At 40.6% G+C, this 13184-nt stretch overlaps 2 protein-coding genes and 1 long non-coding RNA gene across 3 annotated transcripts; 1 reads left to right on the top strand and 2 right to left on the bottom strand.

The window, feature by feature from the left end:
• Positions 1 to 430: 430 nt before the first annotated feature.
• leng1 (leukocyte receptor cluster (LRC) member 1) lies at positions 431 to 5768 on the bottom strand. The gene is made up of 4 exons (XM_084356220.1): positions 5185 to 5768; positions 4188 to 4376; positions 3248 to 3555; positions 431 to 2474 (listed from the first exon to the last, which is right to left on the bottom strand). The coding sequence occupies exons 1-4, from the start codon at positions 5314 to 5316 to the stop codon at positions 2255 to 2257; spliced, it is 849 nt and encodes a 282-aa protein (XP_084212346.1). The 5' UTR covers positions 5317 to 5768; the 3' UTR covers positions 431 to 2254.
• On the top strand, positions 5486 to 7150 carry LOC311259228. The gene is made up of 3 exons (XR_014622844.1): positions 5486 to 5571; positions 6797 to 6911; positions 7061 to 7150. It is a non-coding gene; the product is annotated as an uncharacterized lncRNA (long non-coding RNA).
• Positions 5920 to 13125, bottom strand: tmc4 (transmembrane channel-like 4). Its single transcript, XM_084356217.1, has 16 exons — positions 12908 to 13125; positions 12548 to 12731; positions 11216 to 11364; positions 10966 to 11115; positions 10196 to 10281; positions 9854 to 9999; positions 9596 to 9743; positions 9300 to 9458; positions 9057 to 9214; positions 8340 to 8466; positions 7557 to 7654; positions 7282 to 7465; positions 7075 to 7205; positions 6730 to 6885; positions 6515 to 6593; positions 5920 to 6418 (listed from the first exon to the last, which is right to left on the bottom strand). The coding sequence occupies exons 1-16, from the start codon at positions 12954 to 12956 to the stop codon at positions 6326 to 6328; spliced, it is 2097 nt and encodes a 698-aa protein (XP_084212343.1). The 5' UTR covers positions 12957 to 13125; the 3' UTR covers positions 5920 to 6325.
• Between the last annotated feature and the right edge of the window lie 59 nt (positions 13126 to 13184).

Raw genomic sequence — 13184 nt, 5'->3', positions numbered from 1 at the left:
AAACAGTGTGCAGTTTTTTATTCCCCAGGCTGAAAATGAAAATGAAGTTTGTTAGGTACGCCTGGCCACCAGGGCTGGAGCCAGGATTTTAGAAATACTGAGGTCATGCCACCTCCACCTCCACCTCCACCCAACCATCCATCCATCCAGAAAATGTTATCTTCAGGAAATAATATCATTGCCAGCAAAAACATTTAAATTGGATTTAAAATATCGACAGAAGAAGAAGATAAGTAACAAATACGGCCAATTTTGACTTAAATGTATTAAACTTACTGACGTGGGTAACACTTTATAATAACCATCATTAATAAATGGTAAATTTATAGTTTACTATAGATTTAATGACTACATGAAACTTTGGCACCCATTTGGACAAAAGCGGTACGATCGTAGTCACTTTAAGTAATTTCACTGTTAAGAGACAATGAAATGGTTCATAAAACATTTATTAAGCAATTGTAAAGGTTAAAAAACATCAGTTGCAACTCTAATGACCATCCAAGTAATGTTAATAAATGGACTATACAGTATTCATTAGTTCACAAAGTATTATGAACATCAATTAGAACTTTTCAATGAACACTTGCTAATAGTTAATAAAGCATTTCATTGCTTAATGGTGAAATAACTATTAACTTAAGTTTAATTAACTATAAATTTCTCATTTTTTACTATATATAATTGTTTATTTTAAGATATTAAGAAATCAAAGACCCAGAAAAAATACAGAGGACATGACCTCAGTGTCCTTGACGGCCCTGCTAACCACAACTAATGCAGTTAAATGCAACACCCCTGCAACACATGACTGTTCATTCATATTTATTTTATACATCTATTCAGTTTTCACCAGTTTTGTGAGCTGCTAATATACAGGAGCAGCTCTACAAGGTTTAGGTTACAGGTTTTGGTGATGATTCAACGAGACGTCACTGTTGTGTAATAATTACGTATTTTCAGTCTTGTATTTCATTGGTTTTATGACAAACTGCCACTTTCTCAAGATGAAAAAGTTATCTTTTAAACTGACAAACATCATATGTGTGATTCATGACACGATTCAGACGGGATCAAAAAAATCATGTCTCTCTACTTCACTAACATATAAGTTTTTCTGAAATAAGGTCCCGTGGAGCAGACGGGAAGAGGAATGACCTCAGCTCTCTAAAGTGTTGAAGTAATCAGTCCTAAAACCTGGAAATCAGTCAGCTTCTTTGTCCTTCCGGTTCCCTCATCTCAAAGTCTGTAGGTTTTTTCAATGGGTTTTTGTTAACTGCCTGAAAAAGGTCTGTTGCTACCACAGGATTAAGATATTTACACAAGACATAAAATGCTTTCCTGCTGTGACGTGTTTAAATGTCTTCTGTTAACAGGACCTCTGTGGCTTTAAAAATAAAAATAAAAAATATAGAAATTCAAATTCAAATCAAACAAAAAATGTTTTACTTTCTGAAATTATAAAAGTCATCTTACCATCATCTTTTACAGCACACATGTACTATATGATCTCACCTATGGATGCAAATAGCAAGTCATTTCCTTATCAATACATGTATAAATTGGTCTATACAATGCCAAAAATTGGAGAATTTCTTTTTCCCCCTGGAGCCCAAGGTGACATCTTCAAACTGTTTTTTTTTTTCATGGGACAGTCCAAAACCCAAAAGAGATTCAGCTTAAATACATGACAAAAAACATTAAATCCACAAATTAGAGAAGCTGGAAACAGAGTTAATCGGCTGATTGATTAATCAAACTGGTCGTTTAATCAAACTAATCTCTTCCTGTAATCATTCTTTGTGTAATAAAGAATATTTGAAAAAAAAGTTAGATTTTTGCAACAATATAAATTAAACACAACACAATAAAACAGTTTTTCACAGAGCGTTCCTTTGACGCAAGCCGCTCCGGCCCCCTGTGAGGCGACCATCTGCCCTGCTGATGTGATCACGAGTGAAACGCTGCAGGAGCAGAAGTAACTGTATCTGAACCTGACCCCTCACCTCAGTGAATCAGGTGAGCAAAAATGGACATAAAGTGGCCTACAAGCTGCCAATAATCACAATAACATAAAAGCTTAAGTATGTTCTTAAGCTTTTATACCTCTACACCTGCTTTGACACACTTTCCATGTTACCTTCTTTCCTCTTGGCATTTTACATTTGCTTCATTTGTAAACACACTGATCACAATATTTGTCCATTAGCCATCCATCTCAGATAATAGTCCTCAAATGACAGATAAAGACAGTTCATGATTTTAATATTTCATCTCTCCAGCTGTCTCGATCCCGCCTTTGACGCTTTCGGGCAAGTTCTGGGAAGTATGCACTGTTGTACGGCCTCTCCCTCTCAGTTATCTCGCTCCCCGGTTCCTTCCTTTTGCCGTTCCTCTGGTCGATTATTGCCTGGGCTCGCCTCCTTTCTTCGGCCTCCCTCTGCAAACGCTCAGCACGTAACCTTTCGATGGAGCTGGAAAAGACAGGAGAGACAGATTTTACATGAGGCTATTTACAACATTCAAGCCTTGAAAACCCTAATTAGAAGGAATCTGACATGAGACTTCGAGTGCCTTCTAGTACAGTGGTAGATCAACACCACTCTCATGTGTGTTTGGTAAATATGAAGCTACAGCTAGCAGCCGCCTAGATTAGCTTAGCATGAAGACTGGGAACAGGGGGAAACTGCTAGCCGGGCTCTTTCCAAAGTAAAAACATCGGCCAACCAGCACCTCCAAAGGTCACTGAATAGTGAAAACGTTATATGTCATTAGTTTAATCTGTACAAAAACTATTTCTTGGCTTGAAGCAGTTGCTAGGCAACCAGCTGAGACTCCAGGAAGTTATGGAAAACTGCAATTTTTCACACATTGGTATTTGTAATTTAAACAAACAGTTATATCTATATAACATGTTAATTAGTGAGCATTACCTTATTACGGAGAAAGGCTAGCTGTTTCCCTTTGTTTCCAGTCTTTATGCTAAGCTAAGCTAACTGGCTGCTGGCTTCAGCTACATATTTATTGTACTGACACATGAGTGGTATTGATCTTCTGATCTAACTCTCTACAAGAAAGCGAGTCAGCATGTTTCCCAAAATGTTGAATTATTCCTTTAAAACCAGAGAACTAAGCAGCAAAGACAGAAAACTAACCCACACCATTATTAAATATTCTGAGTAAATGGGCTGAAACTGATATATTAAGTTATTATTCAAGTATTACAGGTAACAACAGACTTTCTTACCTCTCTCCACTGCTTCTCCTTTCCCCTTTGTCTCTTCTCTCGTGTTTCTTGCTCTTGTGGTGTTTTTTCTCCTTTATGCAGAGCGCTTTCTTCATATCTTTCAGTGGATCTAAACTATCTTTCAATCTGCGATCTTTCTTCTCTCTCTCCTCTTCACTTATCCCCTTCCGCTTATCTTTGTCTTTCCTCTCTTCTTTTTCTTTCAACTCTTCTTTCTCTTTGCCTGTTTTCATGTACCACGGAGTGACCTCAGTCCCTGGTTGGGGTCCGAGAGACACCAGCAAGCCAATGGCTCGTTCTTGCTTCTCCTGGAAAAAAAACAAGGAAAACCAAATGTCATTTAGAGTTGTTGTGTGGTGCATAAACCATCTGAATGTAAAGAAGGACAGAAACAGTAAAATTATTTACTTTTCATTAAAGATAAAATCAGATACATTTAATTTTGATCATAAAACTGGATCACATCCTTATATTTTAACACCTTGCCCTGAAATAGTAGTTTTGTGGTAGTATTTACTTAACGCCTTGACTCTCACACACCATCTGTTTACATCGCTCGTATGCATATTGTGGTTGGACTGCATCCAGAATATATTGTGCTTCTTGACCACAAGAACAGTCTGGCTGCTCCAGCTGATTTTTAAATATCTGGTTCAATATCCCAGCATCTTGACATTGACTGATTAAGTGTTGCCCAAACATCTTGATGGATAAATGAGCTACGACAGGCACTAGTTATTTAAAAACTCATCAATCTGAGTTTGAATCACAATCCCACTCCCATTGGACGGAAATATCATTTTATGGAACCGTATCATCCTATTTAAGCATCTTCGTGATTGAGACATGCAGAGATAATGGCTCAGAGGGTTATAAGGAAGGAAACGATGCCTGATGGCCGTTTTGGATACAAACTTTTCATAAGAAGCAGCACCATCACCTTCTCATCTTTCTTTTCTTTGAGATACTCCTCATTTCCCTTCTTCTCGGACGACTCTTCCAGGGGAAAAAGATTAAGATGCTCCAGAGCTCCACTCCCTCCCTTTTGTTCTTCTTCATGATCATCGCTCCTTCCTCCTTCAGACTGGAGGGCAGCTCGGGCTTTCCTTCTCAGATACTCTGTACGTGCCTGTGGAGAGAAATAGTTGTCAGTCCAAACTAAATACGTAATGAACAATAAAGGCTTCTTTGTGTACAAACTCTGCACATGGACTCGTGCAGACTGTCACTAAAATGAGCAATTTGTGACCATGTAAACAAATCCTATAAACATCATCACTATTTCAGAAACTGCAGTGACACCGGATTGTACTGACACATGGCTGTTGAGTGTGAATTACAGCTGAAATGGTTTGAGTCGCTGTTCATAAACTGTTTTACTGGGCGACTAATTGTTTCAGTGATTGATAATCAGTGATTACTTGCAGCCTTAGTGTGAGCAATCCTGGTCATTAACCTTCAATATTAGAAGTCACTGAAGTTTAAAAGGGCTTGTATGAGAGGAATTCTGAAAATACCAGAACATGTAAGTTTGTATCCATATCATTTGTGGAGCTGAGGAGCAACGTGTTGTTGGTGAGACTTTTGCACAGCACATTGTGAGACGCTGTAGGTCTACTGGTCACATGTTACTCTTTCGACCACGGCGGTTCAGGTGCTGGTTCGGAGCCGGTGCCTACTCTGGAACTAGAGCGACAGTCAAAGAACTGGCGCTCGATAACCCAGAACATGCCACACTAGCTGTCGAAACACAAAGAACTGGTTCCAGAGTAGGCACCGGCTCCGAACCAGCACCTGAACCACCTTGGTTGAAAACAACTTTAAACCAGCACCAGCCCAGAACCAGCACTTGGTTCGCTTCTGTTGAAAAGGGGTCAGAGAGCACCCTAACATCATCATCATCATCCCTGTGGGTAAGGTGACATCACCGGGGTTACCTCTTGCTCAGCTCGCTCCACGCGACGCTGGGCCTCGCGCTCCTCCTCTGCCGCCTGGGCCTCGTCTTTCCGCACGCGCGCGACGTTGTCTTTGTTGCGCACGTGCCAGCTCTTCTTCGGGAGGATATTCATTGTTGCCTTGGCGACTGTTGCTACTGTCCGTTAGCAGTCGGCTAGCTGAGCAGGCTAGCGTCGACTGGAGTCAGAATGAGCAGTGAGCACGGTCAAAAGCTTTATTTATGGGTTAGGGTTAGCCTAACCCTAACGTCTACAGTAGCAAGAGGAAGAGGGGGTGTTAGGAGGGATGAAGACTGGTCAAATATGAAGACGGATAAAAGATAAATTCCACCGATATCCCTTTTAGCAATCAAGCTAACGTTAGCCAAGGTTTGCTATTTTCCAACTTCTACACTACACTTTAACGTAAACGACACAGCTGCGAGCAGAGACATTAAACACGTTCCCTGACGACAAACTCCTAATTTCGACTATTCAAGATAAAAAACCAAAACAAAAAACAGGACGTAAGTACTGTCCTTAACTAGCTGTGAGAGAAGTTGCTCTTGCTGGTGGCTGCTGAAGCCCACAGGAACAAGTAGATACAAACAGGAAGTAAACATTACACATTTCAGCAACACCACGACTTTGACACCAGAGGGAGCTACAGGTCCTCTCATTTTATTAAGCACAAGGACAACAAGACATACAACGATATTTTCATGAACAGACAAACGTGGTGAAAATTTGCATTTATAACAAAGGGAAAACTTTGCATTGCATGTATTCATTGCTTCACATTATTTAACCACATACCTCTACATTAGACTAATAATGAACTCATCTGTGCCTCATCTGTCAAGAGCCACACATCTGTAAATAAATAATTTTGTTGCTGCGTCACTCCAGCAAGCATTATAAGACACTGACTTTACAAATACACGCCTCAAAACTAGTTAGGGATTTTGGGATATGGGTGCACATATGCATGGTTTGTATTAACACAAAATAAAAATGTAGATATGTCACAGAATATACAATCAAGTGAAACAATCTTGAGTAGTGTATATGGTGTGTTCAGCCCTGTTCAGATGCCTCCTAATAGAGAAGGTCATAAAAATTCAACATGGTCCTTATGCTAAGTTCAGTCTTGTGCTCCTGCACCAGGTTTTGGTATATGAAGTTGCTGACCCAGCATCTCAATCTGCTTGACCAAGAACTGCTTGTCACGGCCCTCCTGTACACCAAAGATTTAATTAGTGAAACTGAAATCACTGTGACTATTAAGTATTTGCTTTACAATACAGCATTCAGCTGAATGCCAACAACTTACCAGTTTTAGCTGAGCTCTTAGCAGAGCAACACTGTTCCCATAGACAGAGGCTAAGGCCACGAAATAACACAACACCACACTGCCAGGGAGAAAGGAGCCATGATTATACACCATAAAACAGACAGTGAAGGATCAAATTATATACAGGTAAAATATAGCCTCCCTGTATATACTAGAATAAGGATCCTACAGGAAGCTTAGTCAAGCTCACTCACCAAGATAATACACACAGAGGGATGGAGAATGCCTGGGAACCAATGAAGAAGAGAAATTCACGTGTAGTTTCAGAGAGGCTGTCGAAAGTGGTTGGAACAATCGACCACATGTTGGGGAAGAAACGGAAAGGACCACAACCCATAGAGGGACGAATCCTGCGTCGAAAGAGGGAAATACTTCAGTTAAGTCTAACAAAGTCTTTTCTGTTTTTTGTTTCTTTAAATCAAACCTATTCCTGCTAGTCACTGCTTTACCTTCTGACTTGCAGAAAGCCTCAATATTGTCACTGTTAATGCTAAACTAAAGTACTTCTGTTTTTATTGTTACAAGGGTGAAGCACTCACTCAGCAACACTGTAGACCAAGACAACTGTGGCCAGGCCCCAGCCAAACAGGAGGACCACCAGGAAAAAGAAGGCGGAGGTGGTGGAGCGAAACGTCCTCAGTGCTGGCCGACAGTTCTGGAAGAGTGTGATCTGAGGAGGGAAAGAGGCATTGAAGACATGGAAGAGCGTTTGGGACAAAACCAAAGCAGATTGTTTGCTGTGTCACCTTCTTGAAGTAGAAGAGCATGATAAACTTGACGGTGTTGATGAGAGGCAGAAGAGGGCAAAAAAGAGCTCCTGTCCAAACCACAGTCTGACCATAAACAAGCCCGAGCACGTTGGCGGGAACTACGAACTCTTGTCGACCCACCCACTGAGCCAGCTTACAGGACCAGTTGTCCACCACCAGCCTGAAACACAAACATAAAAACACAACCCAATCACACGGCTGAATGTCTCACTCAACGTGATCTGACCAGCTGTTCCCACAGTGATTTGTACCTGCGTGGAAACTCCACCAGGACGAGCACAGCGATGTTGATGAGGAGGTCAAACAGTGTCAGCTTGTACATCTCCTGTCCTATTCGTGTTTCCCAGCACTGCATCAGGACACAAACATGAAAAGATGAACCTCTTTTACAATATTTCAGTGTTAAGGAGTCTAAATTGTGTCAGCTACATTCTCAAATTGTGTTGCTCAATGTTGGCACATTATTTCATGTAATCAGATCAAATTGTATTTCAGGGAGAATCGTATCATATTCTCTCTTTACTCTGATCTGTTTCTTTCTCATTTTCATTCTTGCAGTTTTGCAGTTATCTCCTGAAATCCTCAGTTGATCCAGCTGATTTAAAGCTTACTCTGTCTCTGAAATGCGCTGATGCGAAAACAAAGTGCAAGCAGAAATTCTTTGCTCATGTAAGCGACAGCCATAACAGGGATGTTAGATTAGAAAAACAAATATTTTATCATCCTGACTGCAGATATGTATTCGCTATCTCAGTCCCTCTTTATTTTATCTGAAGCTGTTGGTACAGTCCTCATTTAAAAAAAGTTGGGACGCTCAGACACATGATTGTCTAAAGGATATTACTACTTGGGCTCAGAAACACTTTCTTAAACTGTTCTTGATATTCTGTTTTAATTTACATTTTACAGCGTCCAAACTTTTTTTTTGGAATCAGGGTTGTACTTGTCTCACAACTTGGTGTCTCCTTCGATCTTGTTTGTGAAGAAGCGGCATCTTTAAAAATAATTCACATGCACTCAAGAGGTATAATTACCTTGTAGCCTATATAGTTGTATTGGCATAGCATACAGTTTCCAGCATCTGCGTCCCCGTCACAGGTGATCTGACTCCACAGGGTGAAGAGGAGAACACTCAGACTCACCAGACGAAGGAACACTGCCCTGTACATGGAAGAGAAGTCATTATCAAACCAGTCGTGATACTGCGTGGTTTAAATCCGTGTTGTAAAGTAATTAAACCCTAAGTGGTAAAGCGTCAAGTGTTTTCTGCCCTCCCTGGTTGAAAATCTCAGGGCTGTTTGAATGTCACGGCGTGCTGACACACTCTGGTGTATGCCTCTACATCGCTGATGCTTGTCACAGGCCTCTATGCCTCTGAGTTGTTTAGAGATTTCACCTCTAAACCTTTAAGATGGTTTCAGTTAAAGGAGACATATTGTGTTCATTTTCAGGTTCATGATTTTATTTTGGGTTACTACTAGAATATGTTTACTGTATTCCCCCTCTTTCTGAAACGCTCTGTTTTAGCTTCTGTCTCTTTAAGACAATCCTGTATTGGTGCTTTTACTTTATGTCAAGGTTTTGAGCTCTTCCACCCCTGAGCTTGGATGACATTTTTTTCTACTTGCAGCAAGTTTTGAAAATCTCTAATTACTTTATAGTTTGTTTCTCAATTTATCGTTCAGTATTTCTTCATTTACAAACGCAAATGAACTAAAAGCAAATACTCTCACAGAAACACTGGCGCAAACCTTAACAGTGCCACTATGACAGTAGTGCTGGGGGGATATCGCTCTACCACGGCGATCTGGTCACACAGCAGCGGCACCAGGAAGTTTCCAGCAGTGATGACGATGGACGGTAGATACTCATAAATCAAACCCAGGATACCTTGCACCCCGCTATTTTTCTGTTTGTAAGAGAGGGGATGGAAAAAGGTCACCAAAGACTTTCAGACCACATATGCATCATCACTCTCCTTTCACATCATTTACCTGGCTGAATTCGGTGGCCAAGAAGATGCAGTAGAAGGCTCCTATAATGAGCCCAAAGGAAAGAAGATTCATAAAAACACGTAGAGAGTATAAAATAACTTTCTGCTTCGTAGTCAGAGCAGCTGCCCTTTTCTTTAAGCTCTCCTCCTCCAGATCCACCTGAGAGAGAAAGAGAAAAGAGACAAGGGGTCATCTGAGGGCATGCCACTCACAGGGAATGATTAAAAAACTGCCACCGCATTTCTCTTCTTCCTGACTGTCCTCCATCCTGCTAAGTAGGACAGATCCCCGCTGACCTGCAGCCGGTAGTGGATGTTTTTCTGCTTCAGTGTGGTAGCCTGGTCTCCCAGGCAGCCGTAGTCCCAGCTGGTGAACACTATCATGCTGTAGTTGCCCACAGCCCTGCCTCCCGTTGCCACAGCAACTCGAGCTGCGGTCCCCATGCTGAGAGTCAGGGAAGAGGAAGCAGAAGCAAGTCAAAGTGACTGAATTCTCAACTCAGGCTTTTTAAATGTCATTCTGTTTATTTCACACAAGTTTGGTGTCAGACTGACCGTGCTATGATGCAAATGAAACAGAAGGCGAAGTAGGAGAAAGCAGTGAAGAGGTACGCCAGTGGGATGTTGTATGAGAAGTTTCTGTCCTCCACCAGTGTGTTGTTGTAGTAGCCATAAAACATCCATGAATACTCCATGAAGCCCTGAACAAAGAGGAGAGGATAGTCACTAAGCATGTCTGATGTGTTAAAAGTTCCCTGGATGTGGTTTAAATATGCTTTTACCAACAGAGGATATAGTAGGAGGATGTGGAGGCACAACTCTAATGAACTCCAGTAATGAACAGCACTAATATCTGTTTCACTGCATGTTCTGCAAGTCGATGCTGCAGTTTCTCACCGTTCCCGAAAGTAAGTGGAGGAAGTAATTATAGAAGAAGACCAAGCCTTGAGGATTGGGGTCATACTGCATGCATTCCTCTGGACCTGGAAAACACCACAAAGTGGAAAGCTTTATGATCTCTGCATACACTCCCAGAGATTAGAGAATTCCTATAGGTTTCCCTGCACTTTTCTGAACATACAGTACAGGTCATGTAGCTGTTTAGTGTGTATCTGAAAGAGTAAAAGCTGCGGTGGTGAGAAAATTCAGGCATTCGGCTCACTTGACAGCAGAAGCGGAGGGTATTAATCCTTACACTGTCACCTAGATAAATGTAGTGTCCTCTCACAGCTTTAAAATGGTGATTTTCTCAGCATTTTCTTGTAAAACACTATTTTAAGGTAGGTAAGTTCCTGTTCGTGCATGATCAAATGTCCTAACATTATATAATCAATATTTTACACAAATCTCAGGTAATTACGTTACATGCATATTTAGATATCCTCGTGGGAATAAATATTCTGCTCATGCACTGGTGACCATTTCTTCATTTAATTTCTGAGGGGAACACCACAGCTGGTACTGCGGCCGGTCTCTGCACTCACTCTTATGAACAGGCTGTTGCCTGGAAACTGTTGGATCAGGCTGTGAAGAGGCTTCCTGTTTAAATTCCAGAGAAATGAGGTACCACGAAAACATAATGTACTAGTGTCAGCTGTTATCTTCAAGTTAAAGCAAACTGGAACATTGTGAGCTGACAAACTGTATCCTGAACAAGTGATCATTACCAGTGCTGTTAATAAGGTCCGTCCCGACAGATCTGAAGACGATGCTGGGGATGAGGACAAATCCAGCAATCAGTAGAAAGGAAACAAAATTGAGCACCACCAAGAATCTCAAGAACAGGAAGAAGGACTGGACGCCACCTCCAAAGTTACCTGTTGGGACAATGCATATGCATAATCTATAGGCTCGAGAGGCTGAAAAATAAAAGCAAACCCTTTAATGTCCACCTGAAATTAGTGATTACAGGTTTACCTCCAATCTTTTGCAACGTTTTGCTCCACAGTGCGAAAAAGGAGAGAAATCCTCTGATGCTGTCTTTGAGTTTATGCAGAGATTTGGCCTTGTTCCGTCTCCAGGACTCTCTGCTGGAAACAACAGGAACCTGCATCTGCTGCACCTGCCTGCAATGGACAAGTTACACATTATGACTCCCGAGTTACTAATGTGTGGTATAAGTAATGGCAACACTTTATTTTATGGTCATAATTTTAAAAACATTTCCTTAGAAGAAATATGACATCATCGATTAATCTGCCCATTATTTTAACAGGTACAAATCAAAAAATTATGAAAAATGCAATCACAATTTGCCAGCGGTTAAAATGACATCCTCAAATTGCTTCTTTTGTCCAATCAACAGTAAAAAAAACCCAAAACTCTTCATTTACTATCATACTTGAGTAAGAAAAGCAGCAGATCCATACAGGAAGAAGCTGGAAGCTGCAACTGTTTGACATTTTTGCTTACAAATATTGTTGAAAATTAATTTTCTCTCGATCTACTAATCAATTCATTGAATAATTGTTGCAGCTCTAGTTCTAATTATAGCGATAGTGTTAAGTTGGTACATTTGGAATTAACTAATTTAAATTAATAACTAACCTTGAGTGTCATTATATGGTACATAGCAGGAAGGCTGAACATGCAAAAAATGGGAAATTTTGCAATAATAGCATATGAAGAACAAATTAGTCTTGACCTTGTTTTTAAATTGATCTTTTTTTTGTTAAAGACATTTTTTCCAAGAAAAGTCTTTGCAATTAATGGGATTTTTTTCCAAATTACAAACCTATAAAATAAAGCTTTACCATAATGGTCTTATTGATACGTCCTAGGTTTCGTAAATTTGCCTTTTAGCCATAACCCAAAACAATGAGCTAAAACTTGCTACAAAGCTTCGTAAATCTGTAGATTTGGGTTACAACTTTTTTTTTTAATTGTTATTATAAAATATGGATTAGAGCCTGGGTTGGCTGACATCATGGTCTGATATTGGCCTACTACAGATATATCGATATCGGTGTATGTGTTGTCCAATAAAGTTTATTGTTTCAGTGCACTGATGTAATTTGAGACAGTAAAGTGTTTGATAACCACATTTGAGAGATCATTGCAAAAAATGTGTGTATCAGCCAAAATATCCATATTGGAATGTTTTGCTCCCTAATATTAGTATCAGGTTTCGGTCAGGCTCTAATACAGATTAAAGTTGATTCGAATTACATTTCAAAGCATATTTTATGTAGTGAAACACGTCTAGAGAGGATCCTTGTCTAAGAACATTTCCTGAAGCAGGTTTCATACCGCACAGCTCTTTTCAGCGCCATGGGCAGAGGACTGCTCCTGAGGTCCCGGGGCCCGCTGCTGTCCTCTTCATCCTTCTCTGCGGGTGTCGAGCTCCAGTTGAACTGAGGGTGATTCTGACTGGACCCTTGAGATGAAGCCCGTCGTGACCTCAGTGAAGGCTGGTCACCAAGGTAACCATTACCTGTAAGCGAGCGGTCAGAGAAAAGACAGAAAAACAGCAAAGAATTGATGAAGCGATGTGTGTCAAGATGGTCCAGTCAGATTAAAAGAAACTCAGACATTCAGTCGATCTACATATTTTAAGTGTGTGTACAAATCTGTATAAGTAAGTGTGATCAGAGGTAAGAACAGACACACCTTCAGTATCGTCATACAGCATACTTAAGCCTCGTGGATCACTGTCCATTCCTCTGAAGCAGTTTGACTGGACCACCTTTTAAAGACTTCTAATACTTCACAGACAAGTCCAGGATGAAACAAACATGAACCAGCTCGTCATGAGGAAACGCTGCCTACCCAAGCAACCCTTCCTTGTTGTGCTCTCTCACGGACTTTACTCCCTTTGTAAATGACCACACAGGTACTTCCTTGTATGATTTAACCCATTATTTCCAAGGGAACGGTAACCAGTCAT

The sequence above is a fragment of the Pagrus pagrus genome (assembly GCF_965226575.1).
Source record: "Pagrus pagrus genome assembly, chromosome: 7".
Taxonomy (NCBI): domain Eukaryota; kingdom Metazoa; phylum Chordata; class Actinopteri; order Spariformes; family Sparidae; genus Pagrus; species Pagrus pagrus.
The sequence above is the reverse complement of the archived record's forward strand: the minus strand, read 5'-3'. Positions and strand labels throughout refer to the sequence as shown.

Coding starts and splice junctions, on each gene's coding strand:
- leng1 (XM_084356220.1), bottom strand. CDS start 5,316: ATGAATATCCTCCCGAAGAAGAGCTGGCACGTGCGCAACAAAGACAAC. Junction 4,377..5,184: donor TGGAGCGAGCTGAGCAAGAG/GTAACCCCGGTG, acceptor TTCTCTCCACAG/GCACGTACAGAGTATCTGAG. Junction 3,556..4,187: donor AAGAAAAGAAAGATGAGAAG/GTGATGGTGCTG, acceptor TTTTTTTTCCAG/GAGAAGCAAGAACGAGCCAT.
- tmc4 (XM_084356217.1), bottom strand. CDS start 12,956: ATGGACAGTGATCCACGAGGCTTAAGTATGCTGTATGACGATACTGAA. Junction 9,215..9,299: donor TGGCCACCGAATTCAGCCAG/GTAAATGATGTG, acceptor TCTTACAAACAG/AAAAATAGCGGGGTGCAAGG. Junction 6,419..6,514: donor TAAGAGCTCAGCTAAAACTG/GTAAGTTGTTGG, acceptor TTTGGTGTACAG/GAGGGCCGTGACAAGCAGTT.